Below are 23118 nucleotides of genomic sequence, written 5' to 3'. Positions count from 1 at the left end.
AAAGAGTGAAAGTTTGGCTGCCTCCTTGCAGATTTGGATGCCTTTTATTTCTTTGTGTTGTCTGATCGCTAAGGCTAGGACTTCCAACACTATGTTGAATAACAGTGGCAAGAGTAGGCATCCTTGTCGTGTTCCTGACCTTAGGGGAAAGCTCTCAGTTTTTTCCCATTGAGGAGGATCTTACCGGTGGGTCTTTTGCATATGGCTCTTATGATCTTGAGGTATGATCCTTCTATTCCTAATTTCTTGAGGGTTTTTATCAAGAAAGGATGCTGTATTTTGTCAAATGCTTTCTCTGCATCTATTGAGAAGATCATGTGGTTCTTATCCTTTCTTTTATTAATGTGATGTATCATATTGATTCATTTGTGGATATTGAAACAGCCCTGCATCCCAGGAATAAATCCCACTTGATCGTGGTGAATAATTCTTTTAATGTATTGTTGGATCTGGTTTGCTAGTATCTTCTTGAGAATTTTTGCATCTATGTTCATCAGGGAAATTGGTCTATAGTTCTCCTTTTTAGTGGGGTCTCTGTCTGGTTTTGGAATCAAGGTAATGCTGGCCTTGTAGAATGAGTTTGGCAGTTTTCCTTCCATTTCTATTTTTTGGAAAAACTTCAAAATAACAGGTGTTAACTCTTCTTTAAATGGTAGAATTCCCCTGGAAAGCCATCACCCTGGACTCTTGTTTGTTGGGAGATTTTTGATTACTGATTCAATTTCTTTAATGGTTATGGGTCTGTTCAAATTTTCTATTTCTTCCTGTTTCAGTTTAGTAGTTTGTATATTTCTAGAAATTTATCCATTTCTTCCAGATTGCCCAATTTGTTGGCATATAATTGCTCATATTCTTTTATTATTATTTGTATTTCTGCGGTGTTAGTTGTGATCTCTCCTCTTTCATTCATGATTTTATTTATTTGGGTCCTTTCCTTTTTCTTTTTGATCAGTCTGGCTAGGGGGTTATCGATTTTGTTAATTCTTTCAAACTACCAGCTTCTAGTTTCATTTTATTGTTTTTTTTTTTTTTTTTAATCTTGATACCATTGATTACTGCTCTAATTTTATTTCCTATCTTCTGCTGGTGTTGGGACTTTATTTGCTATTCTTTTTCCAGCTCTTTTAGGTGTAGGGTTAGGTTGTGTATTTGAGACCTTTCTTCCTTCTATAGGAAGGCCTGGATTGCTATATATTTCCTTCTTATGACCACCTTTGCTGCATCCCAGAGGTTTTGGGCTATTGTGTTTTCATTATCATTGGCTTTCATGTACTTTCTAATTTCCTCTTTAATTTCTTGGCTAACCCATTCATTCTTTAGGAGGATGTTCTTTAATCTCCAAGTATTCATGGTCTTTCCAATTTTTTTCTTGTAGTTGATTTCATGTTTCATAGTGTTGTGGTCTGATAATGTGCAAGGTATGATCTCTATATTTTTGTGCTTGTTAAGGGCTAATTTGTGTCCCAGTTTGTGATCTATTCTGGAGAATAGTCCATGTGCCCTTGAGAAGAACGTGTATTCTGCTGCTTTAGGATGAAATGTGCTGAATATATGTTTTGTCCATTCAGACCAGTGTGTCATTCAAATCATTGTTTCCTTGGTGATTTTCTGCTTACATGATCTGTCCATTGCTGTAAGTGGGGTGTTGAAATCCCCTACTATTGTGGTACTATTATCAACGAGTTTCTTTATGTTTGTGATTGATTTATATATTTGGGTGTTTCATGTTGAGAGCATGAATGCTTACAGTTGTTAGGTCTTCTTGGTGGATAGACCCCTTAATTATGATATATTACCCTTCTTCATGTCTTGTTACAGTTTTTATTTTAAAATCTAGTTTGTCTGATATACATATGACTACTTCAGCTTTCTTTTGGTGACCATTAGCATGATAGATGGTTCTCCATCCCCTTTCAATCTGTAGGTGTCTTAGGTCTCAAATGGGTCTCTTGTAAGCAGCATATAGATGGGTCTTGTTTTCTTATCCATTCTGATACCCTATGTCTTTTGATTGGAGCTTTTAGTCCATTGACTAAAAGAGTCAGTACTGAAAGATAATTTAGTGCTATTGTGTTGCCTGTAGAGTTGGTATTTCTGGTGATGTTCTCTGGTCCTTTCTCATCTTTGTTGCTTTTGGTCTTTTTTGTTTTGTTTCATCTTTTCTCCACTCAGAGTCCCCCTTAAAATTTTCTGCAGGGCTGGTGTAGTGGTCATGAACTCTTTTAGTTTTTGTTTGTCTGGGAAACTCTTTATCTCTCCTTCTATTTTGAATGATACCCTTGCTGGATAAAGAATTCTTGGCTGCATATTTTTCCAATTCAGCATGTTGAATATATCTTGCCACTCCTTTCTGGCCTGCCAAGTTTTGTGGATAGGTCTGCTGTGAACCTGATCTTTCTTCCCTTATAGGTTAAGGACATTTTTCCCTTGCTGCTTTCATAAGTCTTTCTGTGTGTCTTGTGAATTCAACTATGATATGCCTTATTGATGGTCATTTTTGTTGAATCTAATGGGAGTTCTCTGTGTCTCTTGGATTTTGATGTCTGTATCCTTTCCCAGATTAAGAACATGTTCCACTTTAATTTGCTCACATAAACATTTTGCCACTTTTTCTCTCTCTTCATCTTCTGGAACTTCTATGATTTGGATATTATTCCTTTTTAATAGATCACTGAGTTCTCTAAGTCTTGTATCATGCTCTCTTGACTTTGTTTCCCTCTCTTTCTGCTTCATTATTCTCCATAATTTTGTCTTCTGTATTGCTGATTCACTGCTCTGCTTCATCCATCCTTGCCACCGTGGCATTCATTCAAGATTGCATCTTGGTTATAGCATTTTTAATTTTGTCCTAACTGGATTTTACTTCTTTTATCTCCGTCTAAAGGGATTCTATGCCTTTTTCAACCCCAGCTAGTATTCTTATTATGCAGTTCTCAATTCTAGTTCAGTTATCTTGCTTATATCCGTGTTGATTAAACCTCTGCCATCATTTCTTCCTGTTCTTTCTTTTGGGGTGAATTCCTTCATTTTGTCTTGTTAGAGGAAGAAAAAAAATGATAAAAATTAAAAATTAAAAAATTAAAAACAAAACAAAAAATCAAATAAAGAAAGCTATATCCTAGTTTTGTTTTGGTCTGCTTATTGAAAGAAGCTTGATATACCAGAGAAAAAGGGGAAAGAAAAAAAAAAAAGGTAAGAAAAAAAAAATGTTTAATGTATATAATAAAATAGAATAAATGAAATAAGGAAAGTGAAATAGAATAAAAAATTTACAATGAAATAAAAAACATTCTAAAATAATTTAAAATTTTTTTAATACTAAAAATAATTTAAAAAAATTTTTTTAATTAAGTAAAAAGAAAATAAAAATCAATTTTCCTCTTTCTGCTGAGTTCTGTGGCTCAAGTTATGCATATTGTTGTGTTAATCCTCAGATCAGTTTCCTAGGTATGCAAAATGGTTTGGTGCTGATCTGGCTGTGTTTCAGGGACAAGACAAGCTGAGAGCTTCCATGCTGCTCTACCATCTTGAACCCCCTCCTCTGATTATGGAACAATTTTATCACCCCAAAAAGAAACACTATATCCATTGACAATGATTCTCTGCTTTCTTCCCCCCACCCCTGGCTCCCAGATACCATTAATCTCCTTTATGTCTCCATGGATTTGCCTACTTTAGATATTTCATATAAGTGGAATCACACAATTTGTGGCCTGTTAAGCATCTGGCTTCTTTCACTGAACACCATGTGTTCAAGGTCCATCTATGTTGTAGTAGGTGTTATCCACTTCATTCCTTTTTGTGGCTGGATAATATTGTTGTATAGATATACCACATTTTGTTTATCCATTCCTCAGTTAATGAACATTTTGTTTTCACTTTTTAGTATTATAAATAATGCTGCAATGAAAATTCATGTGTAAGTTTTTGTGTGAATGTGTGTTTTCAGTTCTCTGGGGTATATATCTAGGAGTGCAATTGATGAGTCATGCGGTAACTCTATGTTTAATTTTTTGAGGAACATCCAAGCTGTTTTCCAAAGTGGCTATACTATTTCACAATCCCACTAGCAATGTAGAAAGGTTCTGATTTCTCCGTATCCTCACCAACATTTGCTTTGTCTGTCTTTTCTATTTTAGCTGTGGGTAAGAAATACTATCTCATTGTGGCTTTGGTTTACATTTCCCTGATGACTAATGATGAGTCTCTTTTCATGTCTTTATTAGTCATTTGTATCTCTTCTTTGGGAAAAATGTCCATTCAGATTCTTTACCCATTTTTTAATTGGGATATATGTCTTTTTAATGTTGAGTTGTAAGGAGCTTTTGTATATTTTGGATAGTAGACCTTAATTAGATACATGATTTGTAAATATTTTCTCCTATAATGTGGGCTTTCTTTTCACTTTTTTGACAGTGTCCTTTGACATGCAAAAGTTTTTAATTTGATTAAGTTTAATTTATCTATTCTTTTTCCATTTTGCTTCTGCAGGCATACCTCATTTTATTGCCTTCTTTGCTTTACTGTGTGCTTCACAGGTATTATGTTTTTCACAAATTAAAGGTTTGTGGCAACTCTGCATTAAGCAAGTCTATTGTTACCATCTTTCCAACAGCATCTTCTCATTTCATGTCCCTGTGTCACATTCTGGTAATTCTCACAATATTTCAAACTTTTTCATTTGTTATGGTCTGTGATCATTGTTAATCTGTGATCAGTGATTATGACCCACTGAGAGCTCAGGTGGGGGTTACCAATGTTTTGCAATAAAGTATTTATTTATTTGTGTGTTTGAGGGAAGGAAAAAAACATCCAAAATTTATTTGCTAAAACAATAGACAGCATCAGCACGTTAAACTACAGGGGTTTCTCTGTAGATCATACATTCACAAGGCATTATTTGCTTAACAGTGAGAAAGCCTCCAGTGTGTTTTCTGTAATAATACCCACTTCACAGTGTAAACAGGTACTATTATTGTGTTCAGCTTACAATTCCAGGAGGAAAGGCACAATGTGGCAAAAAAAAACCCACAAAAAAAAAAAAAAAACAACAACAACCCCAACTTTTTGGATCCTAAAGTCAGGTGCAATAACACAGACAAACTTTTGATAACGGTCTTAATCGACTTATCCACATAGAAGGAGACATCTCCACTCAGAAATTAAGGGCTTTTTTTCTCCTTCCTTGTTAAACCATTAGAACGATGTTTCCTCATTTGCTTCATATCACATATACAAAAGGGGGGGGGTGGAGTTTAAAACAAAGAATCACAAAAATATCTTAAACATCCAGTTGTTCCCACCATACATCAACTCAGGTTTAAGACAGAATGTTGGAACATAAAGTATTTCTTTTTTAATTGAAGGATATTGATAAAATATCTTTAATGAAATATACACATTGATTTTTTAGACATAATGTAGTTGCACACTTAATAAACTTCAGTATAGCATAAACATAGCTTTTATATGCATTGGGAAACCAATATGTTCATCTAGCTTGCTTATTTCTTCATGTAGATTCAAGTTACTGTCAAGTGTCCCTTCATTGCAGCCTGAAAGGTATCTTTTAGTAAACTTTTTAAAGGGCAGTGTGCTAGCAATGAACTCTCTCAGTGTTTATTCATTTGGGAATGACTTAGTTTCTCCTTTGTTTTTAAAGGGTGTTTTGCTGTATATGGAATTTTTGGTTTCAGCACTTTAAATATGTCATCCTATTGCCATCTGGCCTCCATGGTTTCTTAGGATGAGCCATCTGTTAATTTTATCGAGGATCCATTTGACGTGATGGGATTCTTCTCTCTTGCTGCTTTCAAGATTCCCTCATTACCTTTGGCTTTTAACCATTGTATTATGATGTATCTAAAATGGATCTGTTTGAGTTTATCTTACCTGGAGTTTGTTGAGCTTTTTGGATGGGTGGTTTAATGTTTTTCATCAAATTTGGGACACTTTCATTCATTATTTCTTCACATACTCTTTCTGCCTCTTTTCCCCTCTCTTCTCCTTCTGGGACTCTCATTATGCATGCTTTGATACATTTGATGGTATCCCACAGGCCTTCTTTTTCCTTCCTGTTTTCAGACTGGGTAATCTCTATTGACATATTGTCTAGTTTGTTCATTCTTTGTTATGCTTTCTTGAATCTACTGTTGAGCCCCTATGATAACTTTTTAAAATTTCAGTTATTACACTTTTCAACTCCAGAATTTGTATTTAGTTCCTTTTTTATAATACTTTTTTTTTCAGTTTATTTATTTATTTTGAGAGACACACAGAGAGTGTGAGCAGGGGAGGGACAGAGAAAGAGGGAAAATATCAAGCAGGCTCCATACTGTCAGCGCAGGGCCCATGTGGGGCTTGAACTCATGAAACTGTGAGATCATGACCTGAGCCAAAATCAAGAGTTGGCCACTTAACTGACTGAGCCACCCAGGTGCCACTGGTTCTTTTTTTTATAATTCTTCTCTCTTTCTTAATATTCTCTATTTGGTGAGACATTGTTCATTTACTTTTCTTTAATTTTTTTTTAGACATAGCTTCCTTTCCTTCCTTATTTGGAAATATTTTTTTTATTTAAAAAATTTTTTTTTAATTTTTTTTTTTCAACATTTATTTATTTTTGGGACAGAGAGAGACAGAGCATGAACGGGGGAGGGGCAGAGAGAGAGGGAGACACAGAATGGGAAACAGGCTCCAGGCTCTGAGCCATCAGCCCAGAGCCCGACGCGGGGCTCGAACTCACAGAGCGCGAGATCGTGACCTGGCTGAAGTCGGACGCTTAACGGACTGCGCCACCCAGGCGCCCCTATTTAAAAATTTTTAAATGTTTTTTTGAGAGAGAGAAAAAGAGAGAGACAGACTGTGAGTGGGGGAGGGGCAGAGAGAGAGGGAGACAGAATCTGAAGGAGGCTCCAGGCTTTGAGCTGTCAGCACAGAGCCTGACATGGACCTTGACCTCACAAACCATGAGATCATGTCTTGAGCCAAAGTTGGATGCTTAACTGAGCCACCCAAGAACCTCTATTTGGATACATTTTTATTTTTTATTTATTTATTTTTTTCAACGTTTATTTATTTTTTGGGGGACAGAGAGAGACAGAGCATGAATGGGGGAGGGGCAGAGAGAGAGGGAGACACAGAATCGGAAACAGGCTCCAGGCTCTGAGCCATCAGCCCAGAGCCTGACGCGGGGCTCGAACTCACGGACCGCGAGATCGTGACCTGGCTGAAGTCGGACGCTTAACCGACTGCGCCACCCAGGCGCCCCTGGATACATTTTTAAAAGCTTATTTAAAATCTTTGTCTATGGGGTGCCTGGGTGGCTCAGTAAGTTAAGTGTCCAACTTTTGATCTCAGCTCAGGTCATGATCTCCCGGTTCATGAGATCGAGTACTGCATCAGGCTCTGTGCTGATAGCAAAGAGCCTGCTTGGGATCTCTCTCTCTCTCTCTCTCTCTCTCTCTCTCTGCCCCTACCCTGTGAGTGTGGATACACTCTCTGTCTCTCTCAAAATAAATCAATAATCTTAGAAAAAAATCTGTGTCTAATGTCTAGGTTTCTTCAAGGAAGGTTTCTGTTGACTGGTTATTTTCCAATGTATTGGCCACTCTATGCTTTCATGCTTCTTCACGTATCTTGTAATCTTTTGTTGAAAACTAGCCATTTTAAATAACAGAATGTGGCAACTCTGAAAATAAGACCCCCACCCTTCATAGGAGTGTTATTGTTGCTTTTCTTTGTTTGGTGACTTTCTTGGACTAATCCCATAAAACCTATATTCTTTGTCGTTTGCCACCACTGAAGTCTCTACTTGGCTAGCTTAATCATCAGCTAATGAGCGGATGTAGATTTCCTTAAATTTCTTGAACCAATAAGGTCTCTCAGTCTTTATGGAAGGCTGAGGACAGTTTGGGAAGAGCAAGCTCTCAGGCCAAATAAAGACAAACACGAAGAATAGAGCCAATTGGGGAGTTCTGTGGGGATGAGGCCTCTGGGGAGCTTCTGGGGAGTCATTTCCCCTTCTGGTGGCTAATAGATTGCTGGTTTTCACAGCCACTATGGTTCTAAGGATGTGGGATTTCAAGTTACTGGAGAGCTCTTAAGGGAGAGATGGGATCCCAGGCATGCTTCTCATTCCATTTGTTTTTAATAAACTTCAGGGAAATTTGAAAGCAATTTAGTTATCATCTAGTTAAGAACATGAATCTTGGTGTTAGACCCACCTAAAGTTGAACCCACGTAGCATTGCTTACCAGCTGTGTGAGCTTTGGCACGTTGCTTAACTTCTCTAAGTCTCGGTTTCCTCATATGTTAAGTGGGGAAATAATAATATGTACATTATAGGATAGTTGGGGGAATCAAGTTAGATAATACATATTTATACATAATTAGTGTATTTATACATATACATATTTATACATAATTAGCATATTTTCAGAATGATGAGTTTAAGAAAGTGAACTAAGTGCAGAGACACATCAATTCAGATGAAGATTCCTTCATTATATCCTACATAAACACAATGGAAATATTTTATAGAAAAATTTCTTATCTGTGGGATAAGACAAGATACCCTCTTGATACTTTTTTCGTTTTTTTAAAGCATTATCAATTTCTCTATATGAAATTATTTTTAAAATTATTATATTTACTTTTTATGCCTTGCACTGATATAAAATTTTATTCTAATAATGTTCTTTCCCATATGTTTTCTCAGTTTTTCCTCATAATAACTGTATAAAGCAGGGAGACTTGTTCCCTTTTTATTATTGAAAGAACACATTCATAGTAGTTAATGGACCAACCTAAATTCACTCTCTAGGTAATGGTAGAGAACAATTTAGGTAATACATTTGTAAGAAAGAAAGTAAAAATAAGGAGGAACTTGAAAGAAAACTTAAAATGGCACCCATGTAAAAGGCAATTTCAGGAACTCAAAGCAAAGCAATGACTGCTCCATAGATGTTGCCACTAGATGGTGATGTTTCCATGATCTGCAGGTCTTTTGCTTCTTTTTCATTTGTATGAAGAAAATCTGAGATATTTATAAGGCCCAGCCAGGAGTACTTTGGTCATCAGAGATACTAACCTCCTGGCTGAGTGGCCAATCTGAGCATCATGAGGCCCAAATCTAACATATGCTTGTCTCTTCTGGAGACTAGGAACTGGAATTCTATTCACCTAACTTCTCTCTGCTGCATTAGTGAATAAACTCCTTTATTGCTATTTGGTATCAAATGGATAAGCAGAGAAATCCACTGATTCTATTAACATAATTTTCTATCTTAGGTTTCAAAGGAGGTCAACGAAATGACAGTGAAAATGCCATATCAGTGTTTCATAAATGGACAGTTCACAGATGCTGATGAGGGAAAGACCTATGATACTATCAACCCAACAGACGGATCTGTGAGTAATTGCTTAGTGTGTGCAGTGACCACTGGTCATGAAATTTTAATAGTTGTAAACCTGGGAGTCTTAAGAAGTTACTTTATTCTATCACTTTGCCTCTGAGCACTTACTAGAAATAAATGTTCTCCATGTATTTCTTTCAACTATTCAGTTCTGATACTGGCTGCTGACCATAGTAATCTATTTTATGGAATGAATATTTATGATTATTTTAGACAGATAGCTATACCTATCCGTATCAGAGGCATAGCTTCACATAATGCTCTATGCAGAAAAGAACTTTCAAACTCGGCAAGCTCATGGCAAGAAATTCAGCTTCCCCAAGGCACTGGAAGAAGCAGATATATTCTTCCTAAATGTGTCTTTCAATCGTGTCATGTGATGTGAGAAGTCCCAAATTTCAGGCTTCCAATTTCCATGTTTAAATTTTTCTTTACTTTATTACTCAACATATTGATTTTCCATCATAAATTCTCTGGGTTTTATAAGTAATACTCTATTTTTCCTATTAATATAATATTAATTTCAAAAGAAGCATATTTATATATCTCTGTATAAATAACCTATAACCTAGTTTTCCTTATCTTGAAATAGATAATATGCAAAGTATCCTATGCTTCTCTGGTGGATGTTGATAAAGCAGTAGCAGCAGCAAAAGATGCCTTTGAAAACGGTGAATGGGGAAGAATGAATGCAAGAGAAAGAGGAAGGTTGATGTACAGGTGTGGGTTTTTAAATTTTTTTTTAATGTTTATTTAGTTTTGAGACAGAGAGAGACAGAGCATGAACGGGGAGGGGCAGAGAGAGAGGGAAACACAGAATCGGAAGCAGGCTCCAGGCTCCGGGCTGTCAGCACAGAACCTGAGGCGGGGCTCGAACTCACGGACTGTGAGATCGTGACCTGAGCCGAAGTCAGACGCTCAACCGACTGAGCCAGCCAGGCGCCCCAACAGGTGTGTTTTTTTAAAAACACAGATCTGCTGTCTCTAGGTATTGGTTAACATTGCCAAGTTTTTAAAAATTTCCCCAAGATAGTCTAGCATGCACCCATTATGTAATATGTCTTCTGTTATTTACATCCTGTAAAGTTACATAGATGTGAGTTCCTGATTTTTGTATTAGTGCTTGGAGCAGTCAGGGTTCCAGAGGAAAAAAAGTTTAATAAAAAACGATTTACAAAGATGTAGGCAAGGTCAAGGGATAATAAGTGCCCAGGTAGGGACAGCAACAGGGAAAGTTGTGACTACTCCAAGATCTAGGACAGAGGAAGGGGTTATTGCTGGAATGTGGCAAGATCTGTGGCTGTAGAAGACCACACTGCAGTGGTTTGTCGGGAAGGGACACAGCAGCTGCTGAACCATCTGTGGGGGAGCTGGGGAGTGCAATGCCCGATTGCTTTCTCTCCTGGGGGTGCTGTTCATTGGTCTCTCATTAGTCAAGCCCAGTAACGGAGCAGGGGAGCCAAGTGATGTGGTCTATAAATAAAGGTCATCGTCCCAGGTCACAGAGCAGTGTAGAGAAGGGATATAGAACAGCAAATGGTGACTACGCAGCACTTTGTTGTTTTCAATGACAGATTTTAAATCTGCCTGACCCATAGGGAGTAGGAATGAGGAGGAAAAATAGTAAGGCCTAGAAAGAATTATAAATTGGTAACCGAGTATGTAGATTCAAGTATGTAATTAGATTCAAGCATAAATTCACTTTTCTGCTTCCCTAAGGCCAAATAGCTGACCTTGGTCAAAATATCTCTTACAGCAGGATCTGGAAGAAACATTGAGGGAAAGAGGATTTTGAGCCCAACTTTAGAATAGTCCAAAAGGAACAGTGCAAAAACCATTGAAGGGTGGAGGAAAATGGTAGAAGGGAACACAGGATGAATTTTGACTATTTTATACTCATGAGACAATCCTGTACTTATCTTCCCATAGAAGCTAGGCACCTACCAGAAACCTGTTGTAGTGTCTGTAATTCACCCCAGGTATTTCTATCTTGTCTCTTCAGTTAGTGTTGGAAGCATTTCTATACCAACAAGAAATCCTCGCGTTCATGGATTCTCATGGGTTGTGCTCTCTAACATCTCCTTGCATATTCATGAACTAGCCACATTCCCACTGTCTTCTGTCATTGATCTCCTCTGATTATTGTGGCTCAGTCACTCTTCTGTTTTTTGTACACTGATGAGGCAAATGGTACAGGCTTCCCACACCCTCTGCTTCTTTTTTTTGTAACTCCTGAAACAAATTATATATGAAATGATTTGTTTAATGTCTGCCCTGCTGGACCGTATTCTCCATCAGGACAAAGACCTGGTCCATGTGTGTTCACCTCTGAATTCTCAGCCCTTAGGATTGTGCCTTATACATAATAGGAGCTCAATCCATATTTTTTGAATGAATTCCTTTCACTGACCATACAGACTTGCAGACCTACTGGAAGAGAACCAGGAGGAGCTGGCAACCATTGAAGCCCTTGATTCAGGGGCTGTCTACACCCTGGCTCTGAAGACTCACATCGGAATGTCTGTACAAACATTCAGATATTTTGCTGGCTGGTGTGACAAAATTCAGGTGAGCACAAATGTCATTTGACTCCACGGAGATCATTCCAAAAGGAAAAGGGCCGAGCATTTAGTAGTTTGTAAAGACAATGTTTTATGGGCACCTCTTAGATTTTCTTCTCTTATCCTTATAACAGTCATCTGTGGTAGGTCGATAGCTATTATCCCTTGTTGCAGGCAAGGAAACAGAGGCCTGAGGACAGCAGATGACTTGCATGCACTCACATGGTTAGTAAGTAAACCACAGAGCTAGGATTTGAACTCAAGATTTTCTGAACTAAAGTCTCATGATGGTTTTTGTACTTTACCATATCTCCTAAGGGCACCTGGTAGTCTTCTGGACATCTAGGGTGTCATGGAGAGATCGAGAACTCAAATGCCTACAGAAGCCAGAGAGCTAACATACATTGTCTAAGTAAGCTGGGTATAAGAAAAATAATTTTCTAAGACATGGGCACAATAAATATTTCATTTCCTTTTTTACTATAAGAAAGTAAATAGCACATGTGTGAGGAGAAGCAGGCTATTGCTCTTGACCTCAGCACCCGGGGTATGAAAGGTAAAGGTAAGGCTCATAACAAAGAGCCACATGCATACTGCTCATGGGCTCACGATAACCACTGCAGCACTGGCCAGGCAGCAAGAAGGAGGAAGTGGGCAAGGGAGAGGAATATAAGAGAGCTTTCAAAAGCATTCCCCACCTCCCTTGTGCTTATATCTCCCACTGGCCTTCTCTATCGGCTGAGAAGACTGGGAAACAGTATTTTATTTGGGCAAGTTGCTGTGACCATTATTAACATAGAGTCAGAGAGACCGGTCCAAGAGTCAGATTTGGCACTTAGCAGCTGATGTTGTTAAAGTTATTTTCTCTCTCTAAGCCTTCCTTTCCTCATCTGTAATATGGTCACAATAATACATACCCTGCAAGTTATGTAGTGAGGCTTAGGAGCCAGTTTGCGGTAGACTAGGGTTTGTGCATAAACGTAGTTTTAGTCACAAAGTCATACAGATGTAAGTATTTAGTAGTGGTGGTTCACGCCCACACTTTAGCCTCAATTATGAAAACCAGAGAGCTTCAAAACCTGAAAATCAATTGGTTTCAGTGGTTCGAACTCATTTGTTGCCAAAAGCTGACCTGAACCAACATGAGTCTGTTTATAATTTGTATTTATATCACTTAGAGGAAAGATTCATGTTTCACTAAATAAATATTTCAATACTCATGTATTTATTTGATTATGGGGGGCTACTTCAGACCCTACTGGGAGTCATAGAGAATATAACATAAGGTATGTGCATTATGTTATATCTCTATAGTTCAAATAATTCTGAATCCCAAAACACACTGGCCCCAAGGATTTCAGATAAGAGATGAACACGTGTAATTAGTAATAGCAATACAATTGTGTGCGGCAGACAAATGAATAGCTTCAGTTGAAAACGACTGCCGTGAATTAGATGGGATTAAGTCTGGCTGCATGTAACGGATACTCAAGTATGAACTTCACTTTTGCCTCATTTTCAAGGAACACCCAGGCAAGTAGTCAGGGCTAGTATATGACATGTGGGCTCCTTCTCTCTCTCTACCAGAGCTACTAAGGTACCATGTGACCTGCACCCTCAAGACGGTCTCATGGTCTCACAATAACCATTGAGGTATCAGCCATTTCAGTGACACTCTGAACAAGGAGAAGAAATGAGTGGGGGGTAGAGTAAAGGAGCCTGTGTCAGAGCTGAGTCAGCCTACTGTAAAGAACATTCGCCTTCCAATGCCTTGTACTTATGTCTTCCATTGACCATCCCTGTCTGCCCTGGAAACTGGAAGACAGTATGTTATCTGGGCACATGACTATCACCATTATTTTATTTTATTTTTTAAAAACTTTTTAAAATGTTTATTTATTTTTGAGAAAAAGAGAGAGACAGTGTGTGAGCAGGGTAGGGGCGGGGTGGGGGGGGGGCAGGGGAGACACATCCAAAGCAGGCTCCAGGCTCTGAGCTGTCAGCACAGAGCCTGATGCAGGGCTCAAACTTATGAATCGCGAGATCATGACCTGAGCCGAAATTAGACCCTTAACCGAGCCACCTAGGTGCCCCTCACCATTATTTTTTTTAAATAAAGTTTATTTATTTTTGAGAAAGAAAGAGAGGGCACAACTGGTGTAGGAGAAGAAAGAGAGAGAGAGAGAGAGAGAGAGAGAGAGAATCCCAAGCAGGCTCTGCACTGTCAGTGCGGAGCCCAATGCAGGCTTGAACTCATGAACCATATCACCATTATTAATATAACGACAGAGGGAAGAATGGCTATTGGTTACACAATTAATATTCTCTGCCGTGCCAAGAAGTTGGGAATGGAGGTAACTAAATTAGAACTATGTTTTATAGATCGATAGATAGAATTATGTTTATTCTCCAGTGTCTTACTTCTTTCCAGAAAGAAATAGCAGTTTCTTTTTTTTGGTGTGAATATATTTCTTATAGATCCTATATTCTTACAAATTGAACACTGCCTTTTCATACCAGCTAAGAAAATGGATTCCTTGAGATTAGACTTACTCATTTCAATGAGTGAAATGAGGATCACCTTCTTTTTTTTTTTTTTTTTTTTTTTTTACTCTTTAGGGTTCTACTATTCCAATCAACCAGGCCCGTCCAAATCGCAATCTGACCTTCACCAAGAAGGAGCCGCTTGGGTGAGACAAGGAGAACGCCGAGGGTGACTTGGGTGAGTTGTGTTGGTTGGAGACAACTAAGGATGGTCGTCCTTCTACCTCTGCAGGGTCTGCGCCATTATCATCCCCTGGAATTACCCACTGATGATGCTGGCGTGGAAAAGCGCCGCGTGTCTGGCGGCGGGTAACACCCTAGTGCTCAAGCCAGCGCAGGTAAGATGCAAGGAGCCAGGGCACAACCTCCTACTCTCCTACTTACTTGAAAACAGAGACACCCATTTATAAACAATATGTCTTTAGACAAAAATGAGATTGTGTGTTATGACATCTTCAAAGGCATCATGGCTGGGCATCTTTTCCTATTAGTTAAATCTGCATTTTTGTTTGAAGTTTATTTATTTACTTTGAGAGAGACAGAGACAGCATGAGTGGCGGAGGGACAGAGAGGGAGAGAGAGAGAGAATCCCAAGCAGGTTCTGCACTCTCAGTGCAGAGCCGGATGCAGGGCTCGAACCCACAAAACCGCGAGATCATGACCTGACCCAAAACCAAGAGTCGGACACTTAACCAACTGAGCCTCCCACACGCCCCGAATCTTCATTTTTAATGGCTGCCTAATGTAACGCATGGATATCCCACAATTTAAAATTTCCATGGCAAGGGAAGCAGGCATAGGGCTACTCTGTGAAATCCACTGAATTTCTACCAGCCACTCCAATTCTTGCCAAATGCCAAATGCCTAATGATTAGGGAATTATTTAGAGTAACTATAAGACATCCAAAGAAAAGTATTACATAGGCATTTGAATTTTAATTACTAAAAATATTATAAAGATATGGAAGATGAAGGAAAAGGAGGCAAAAGAATGTACATAATCGTGGCAACTGTAAGTATATGTACATTGAATAACAAATAATAAAAAATAATAATTCAAATGATAGAAGTTCTCAGAAAAAATCTTTTAATGCTAGAGTAGCTTTTCAGGGAAAAGAATATGGTAGTCAACTTAATCCCTGGCTGAGCATGGCCTGTGTAAAAGTGACCAGTAGGAGACGTTCTGAGGGACACAAGTCACGGAGAAAACTTGGTCACTATTCTAGAAGGATTTACAGTTCATTACCTATTACCTCTCCTTTTATTTCTTCTTTTAGGACTTAAGAAATTACGGTTTCATTTGGCATTACTACTTAGTCGTAGTGACCACAGTCATCCTGGTTTTGCTTGTTAGAAACAATTTCATTTCATTTTTATTTTTTTTAATTTTTTTTTAATGTTTATTTATTTTTGAGAGAGAGAGAGAGACAGAGAACAAGCAGGGGAGGGGCAGAGAGGGAGACACAGAATCTGAAGCAGGCTCCAGGCTCTGAGCTGTCAGCACAGAGCCCGATGCGGGGCTCGAACCCACAAACCGTGAGGTCATGACCTGAGCCGAAGTCAGATGCTCAACCAACTGAGCCACCCCGGTGCTCCTAATTTCATTTTTTAAAAATGTTTATTTATTGAGGTTCCTGGGTGGCTCAGTCCATTAAGCCTCCGGCTCACATCATGATCTGGTGGTTTGTGGGTTCTAACCCTGCGTTGGGCTCTGTCAATCTGCTTCAGATTCTGTGTCTCCCCCTCTCTCTGCCCCTCCCCTGTTCACACTCTGTCTTTCTCTCTCTCTCTCTCTCTCTCTCTCAAAAATGAATAATAAAACATTAAAAATCTTTTTAATTAAAAATATTTTAAAATGTTTATTTCTTAATGTTTATTTATTTTTGAGATCCAAAGCAGGCTCTGTGCCAACAGCAGAGAGCCCAATATGGGGCTTGAACTCACAAACTGTGAGATTATGACCCAAGCCAAAGTTAGATGCTGAACTGACTGAGCCACTCAGGCACCCCTATTTATTTATTTTTGAAAGAGAGAAAGAGCAAGGGACAGAAAGAGAGAGGAGAGAAAGAATCCCAAGCAGACTATTAGTGCAGTGTCTATGGCAGGGCTCTAACTCACAATCTTGTGAGATCATGACCTGAGCCAGAATCAAGAGTCAGATGCTTAACTGTCTGAGCCACCCAGGCACCCCAATTTCATTAAAAAAAAATAGGTATACATTTAAAAAAATTTCAAACTAGAAACATACAGAGGTAGGTAATGAAAAGTCTCCCTCCTATTCTTAATCCCCCAGCCAATTTACCTCCTTAGGGGCAACCAATGTCATTAATTGTTATTTATTAGTTTCTTAGGTATTCCATTAGTTTCTTAGGTATTCCCTTAGGAAGGGAATATGGGAAATTGCTAATCAACAGGCACAAAGTTTCAGTTATGCAAGATGAATAAGTCCTAGAGATCTGCTGTGTATCATTTTGTCTACAGTGAACAATAGTGCATGATACACTTAAAATTTGTTAAGAGTGTAGGGGCACCTGAGTGGCTCAGTCGGTTGGCAGCTGACTTTGGCTCAGGTCATGGTCTCGCAGCTTGTGAGTTCAAGCCCTGTGTCAGGCTCTGTGCTGACAGCTCTGAGCCTGGAGCCTGCTTCCAATTCCGTGTCTCCCTCTCTCTCTGCCCCTCCCCTGCTCGCTCTGTCTCAAAGGTAAATAAACATTAAAAAAAATTTTTTTTTAATTGTTAAGAGGGTAGATGTTGTATTAAGTGTTCTGACCACAATGCAATACAATGGTAGCATTCTATACATATTTAGCAAAAGAAAAAATCTTCCTTTTTTTGGTACAATTTCCAATGTATAAATAAACCATCTCCCATAATATTCCATTGTATAGTTAAACTATATTTTATTTAACCAATCCCGAGTTAATGGGTATTTAGATTGTTCTGCCCTTTTGGTATTATTTTTTTTTTTAAGTTTTATTTATTTATTTTGAGAAAGAGACAACATGAGCAGGGGAGGGGCTGAGAGAGAGAGGGAGAGAGAGAATCCCAAGCAGGTTCTGAGCCATCAGTGTAGAGCCCAAAGCGGGGCTTGATCTCACAAACTGTGAGTGAGATCATGACCTGAGCTGAAATCAAAAGTCAGATCCTTAACGGACTGAGCCACTGAGGCGCCCCTGCTCTTTTGGTATTATAAAATGTGCTACAGTTATTACCCTTGTAAATACAGCATTATACACGTGTGGAAGCATATTTAAAGGATATGTTTCTGAGAGCCGAATCACTCACAGATACATGTATTTGTGTGGTAGATATGACAAATGCTTCCATGGAAACGGGACCAATTCCCCAGCGTGCTATAGGAGTGCCATTTCCCCGGGTAGCACTACTCATTAAGGAGCAGGAAGCTAGTAGAGTGAAGAGGGACAGATAACCTAGCCTGGGGGCGCTTAATCCTGGCTACACATAGAATCACCTGGAGTTCTCATTTTAAAATACTGATATCTGGGCCGCCTTGGCAGAGTTGCTGATTTAATTGGTCTAGTTTGGAGCTGAGGAACTAGTATTGCTTGAAAGCTTCACATTTGTTTCTAAGATGCAGTCAGGGTTGAGAATCACTAAATGGTATCCTATGAGAGTGCTAAATAGTGAAGAATTCCAATGATTATATATAATGTTCAAAAATTATGAACATTCATTGAGGGTATAATAATTGCCAGGCATCTATAAGACAAAGACGCACAAAGTTTCTGTTCCCATGGAGATTACAGTCTGACTCCAACGCAACTTAAAACTTGTGACTGAGTTTACGGGTGCCTGAGTGGCTCAGTCGGTTAAGCGTCCAACTCCTCTGATTTCTGCTCAGGTCATGATCTCACGGTTTGTGAGATTGAGCCCCGCGCTGGGCTCCGTGCTCTCAGTGCAGAGGCTGCTTGGGATCCTCTCTCCCCCTCTCTCTCTGCCTCTCTCTCTCTCAAAAATAAATAAATTTTTTTAAAAAACTTAAAAAAAACCCTGACAGTTTAGTGATTGATGATAATTTTAATCTTGTAAATGAAAGACCCAAAGTTGTTGTTCTGTTATAGATATCTTTTTACTTTTATTTTTTGTTTATTTATTTATTCTGAGAGAAAGAGAGAGAGAGACAGGGAGGGGCAGAGAGAGAGAGAGAGAGAGAGAGAGAGAGAGGGAATCCCAAGCAGGTTCTACACTATCAGCTCAGAGCCTGGTGTGGGGCTCGAATTCATGAACTACAAGATCACCACCCAAGCTGAAGCCAGAGTCAGACACTTAACTGACTGAGCCACCCAAGTGCACTGATATCTTTTTATTTTATTGTATAATATTACATAATGATAGTATGAAACCATTTCCAGTATTAAGGCCCCTGTGTGAATGTTAGGAGGACTGAATCAGAGGTCTCCCTTTCCCTTTAACCTGAGAGGAAGGTACAGATTCCTGTGGCCTGGACTGGCCACAGGTCTGACAGATTCCAACCACTTTATTAATGTAATAAGAGCATTAGCAATGACCTACTCTTGCCCAGAACACTGCTAGATGCTTTCCTATACATCATTTAAACCGATAGTCCTGCTGGGAGAACTGAGCAGCCAAATGGAAGAAAGCCAATAGAAATGAAAAGGAAAGAGATAAAGATTAAACCATTTGTTTTATTTTATTTATTAATGATATAAAATCTTTTTGTTCTTACTTAAAAAGAACTACCATTAATCCAGGGTACTTAGTTTCTAAATGTCTTTCTAGTTGTGGTTTCATACAAAGTCATAATAATACACCCTTTGGGCTAGGACCATCTTTAACTGGAGTAGATGTAAATCTACTGTTTCAGATATCTTCTTGATGATTTCAAATGTTTAAGACCAATTTCTCATTGAGTTTAACTAGATGGCCATTTTTTAAACCTCACCAGTTTGCTGCAGTGGATGTGTTACTAGAAGGAAAGTGTTAGCCCTGCCTTTTGCTCGTTCGCTTGTTGCCTTGGTAGTATTATTATTTATTATGCAGTTTCTTTTTCAGCCACTTGTCTGTTTTATGAAGGCTGGGTTAGTTAAAGTAATAATATATAACAATATATAGTCTGTGAATCCATGTAACCAGGCCAATAAACTTCAACATGTGGCAATATTCTGAAAGCAAATGAGCAAGTGGGGAAATCACTGTCATTCCCTTGCCCTTGTGAACTCCTGTTCTTTCCTAGGACATACCTTTGTGACCCATGACCTTCTGGCCTTCATTCAGACTGAGCAAGAGTATCATGATCCCGCCATATAATAAATGTTAGTTATGTATGACTTACTGCATATCTTTGTCCATTAAATAGAAGCTCTGCTATTCTCTTTTCACACCTCCATGGATCTCCTTGCACATTCCATTCATTGGGACTACACTAACAAAGACATAATCAGCACTGGTTTTTAAGTGTGGAAATTATGACTTTCATTTTGCTTCTGAGTTATGCACTGCTGTAATCGATGTTAAAAATGAGATTCTATTATGCCATCTTTGTGTAAAAAAGGAGGGAAAATAAGATACGTATCTGTTCACTTGAACAAAAGAAACATAGGAAGGATACACGGTAGACGAATGAGGTTGATTAGCTACAGGCTATGAGGAGACCGGATGGAAGGGGTAGAGGGAAGGGGAGCAGGGAATAACATTTCTCTGACTGTACCTTTTGTATATTCCTCACTTTTGGAAGCATATTTCCCATACTCAACAATGACAAACCACGAAATAAAAGAAATATGATCAACCCAGATGGGGCAAAACCCCTAAAATTGAATACAAATAAAAACAAATGCACTAAGCCACATTTCAGAAGAGTAACATGATCCCATTGAGGGAAGTGAGGAAACATTAATCCAAGTAACTTTTAAGAGACATTGGGACTATGTGCCCTGAGTCTAAAGGCAAAATCACTGTACATAAGTATTGAACTCTAGTTAGTAGGCTTCTTTTTCATAGGGACATAGCTTAATAATTCTCAAATTGTCCTCTATACATTTAAGGATTGAGCAAATCAGTAAATGTTTTGTAACTATTGGAAGCCATGTTTCTCAGTGTTGGAGAAGAGAGTTACACACGCAAAAAGGGAAAAAGATTGAATGAACCCTGAGATATAGGATGGAGGTATTCACAAATTCATATGTTTTAATATATTTAGATAGCGTGATGAAGAAATGGATCTGGTGGGGATAGATGATAGATAGGAAGATAGATACAGACACACAGATAGATACACTTATGTGTGTATGGGCAAACATATAGCTATCCCCCAGCTCTGTCTCCTGAGAAGGCCTAGAAGCAACAACAGTGTCCAGATCTTGGTTTCTAAAATTCTGAATTTTTTTTACTCACAGCCCTTTTGACACCAAATGTGTGGGGTTTTTTCTTCCCCCCCCCCATACCAACCTATTCTTTAACTCCCTAAACACCAGCTAGGTGCTCTACAATTTAAGCCAATTCTGACACTAATTACCTTGAGCTTTAGCACAGACCCCAGAGGTGAAGGGCTCGGTCAGTCTCACAAGACTGCCTCCATTTCAGATGCCAATGTGAGCCCTGGGCCTCCTGTACTTCCGACCAACTGGCTATAATTCAGAGGTTTCCATGACCCCCTCCTCGGGTGTGATTTGCTACAATAGCTGACAGAATTCAGGAAAACACTTTATTTACTATGACTCTATTATAAAGGATCAAAACCAACAGTCAGATGAAAAGGTACATAGGTTGAGGTCTGGAAGGATCATGAGCACAGGAGCTCAGGTTGTGGAGTTCAGGTGCACCACCCTCCCATCACATAGATGCATTTGCCAACCCAGAAGCTCTCTTGGTGATTGAACTCAACATACAACCCCACTTACCTTCCCAACATCAGGGTGAAAGTTCCAATTGTTTAATCATGGCTTTAAATAGTCTTGAAATCTCTTCCTATAATATATTTATCAGTTACAAAATATAAATGAGTAACTTACAGTGTTGAAACATAGCAGACTCCCTTTACCAAATCATCAAAGTTAACATTTCCAATATTGGGGCTATTTGATAGCATGTGTCTCCTGAGATGGTGCTCTGAGGACTCAGCATCAGTCCTGTGGTGTTCTTGCCAAAGTTCTTGCACTTGAACAAGTGCACAACCTGAATCGAATCATGAGGAAACAGCAGACAAATCCAGATGAAGGGGCGTTGTCCAAAAATAACTAGCCTGTGCTTATCAAAAATGTTAGTGAAATGAAATATAAAAGAAAACTCAGAAACTCTCCCAGATTAAAGGAGACTACAGACATGGAAAGGCCACGTATGATCTTGGATTTCCTTTTTCTACAATGCGCATTACTGGGACAATTGGTGAAAACAGAATAAGGTCTGTAAATAAGGTTTTCTAATGAGTTGTTAATTTTCTGATTTTGATCATTGTACTGTGGTTATGTAAAAGAACTCTTTGTTTTTAGGAAATGCACACAAAAGTATTTACAGGTGAAGGGCGCCTGGGTGGCTCAGTTGGTTGAGTGTCCGACTTTGGCTCAGGTCATGATCTCCAGGTCTGTGAGTTCAAGCCCTGCGTCGAGCTCTTTGCTGATGGCTTGGAGCTTCCTTCAGATTCTGTGTCTCCTTCTCTCTCTGTCCTTCCCTGACTTGTGCTCTGTCTCTCAAAAATAAATAAATGTAAAAAAAATTTTAACAAAAAAAGTATTTACAGGTGAAGGGGCACGTCTATGTCTTACTCTTACACAGTTTAGAGAAAAATAAAGAGAAAAAGAGGATAAAGCAAATGTAGTCAAATGTTAACATTTGAGAAACCTGGGTGATGGATATATAGGAATTCTTTGTACTGTTTTTGCAACTTTGCTGTAAGTCTGAAGTTATTATTTTTTTTTCCAACTTTTATTTATTTTTGGGACAGAGAGAGACAGAGCATGAACGGGGGAGGGGCAGAGAGAGAGGGAGACACAGAATCGGAAACAGGCTCCAGGCTCTGAGCCATCAGCCCAGAGCCTGACGCGGGGCTCGAACTCACGGGCCGCGAGATCGTGACCTGGCTGAAGTCGGACGCTTAACCGACTGCGCCACCCAGGCGCCCGGTAAGTCTGAAGTTATGTCAAAATAAAAGAAAAAATAAAACGGCCAGAAAGGAAAAGCAGGATACTAGTCTAAAGGACAAGACAGGGTCTGAAGAAGGTAATTGTGGTCTGCTTCTGCTCAGGTCACGCCCTTGACTGCTTTGAAGTTTGCTGAGCTCTCCGTGAAAGCAGGCTTTCCCAAGGGGGTAATCAACATCATCCCAGGCTCAGGTAAACCATCAAAGGACTCACTTGGCTGTAAGTAATGAATGGTACAGGAGTAGCTGAGCGACTATTTTCCCTCTAGAGTCTTGTCTTGTAACTACCATATATTAAAGTTAAATACAATTTACCAAATAATTAACTTAAGGATAAATATATTTACCATGTGCTAAAAATCTTAGAGTAGAAATATAATGGTGGGTGAGTAGGGTGGGAGGAGCAGAAATTGAACAACGTTGTAAAACTACCGTAAGGTGGCCTGTTTCAATTTTTAAAAATTACCTTGGAAGATGAAAA

The 23118-nt window shown here is 38.9% G+C and overlaps 1 protein-coding gene across 1 annotated transcript in view; it reads left to right on the top strand.

Moving 5' to 3' along the window:
- ALDH1L2 (aldehyde dehydrogenase 1 family member L2) overlaps positions 1–23118 on the top strand; it is a 69013-nt gene that overhangs the window by 31133 nt on the left and 14762 nt on the right. Inside the window, exons 11-16 of the mRNA XM_047866656.1 lie at positions 9292–9411; positions 10009–10136; positions 11834–11984; positions 14597–14667; positions 14754–14859; positions 22743–22830. Coding sequence (XP_047722612.1) covers positions 9292–9411; positions 10009–10136; positions 11834–11984; positions 14597–14667; positions 14754–14859; positions 22743–22830 — 664 coding nt within the window. The remainder of the gene's footprint in view (positions 1–9291; positions 9412–10008; positions 10137–11833; positions 11985–14596; positions 14668–14753; positions 14860–22742; positions 22831–23118) is intronic.

The sequence above is a fragment of the Prionailurus viverrinus genome, chromosome B4 (assembly GCF_022837055.1).
Source record: "Prionailurus viverrinus isolate Anna chromosome B4, UM_Priviv_1.0, whole genome shotgun sequence".
NCBI classification, from domain to species: domain Eukaryota; kingdom Metazoa; phylum Chordata; class Mammalia; order Carnivora; family Felidae; genus Prionailurus; species Prionailurus viverrinus.
This window is presented reverse-complemented; position numbering and strand designations above follow the sequence as displayed.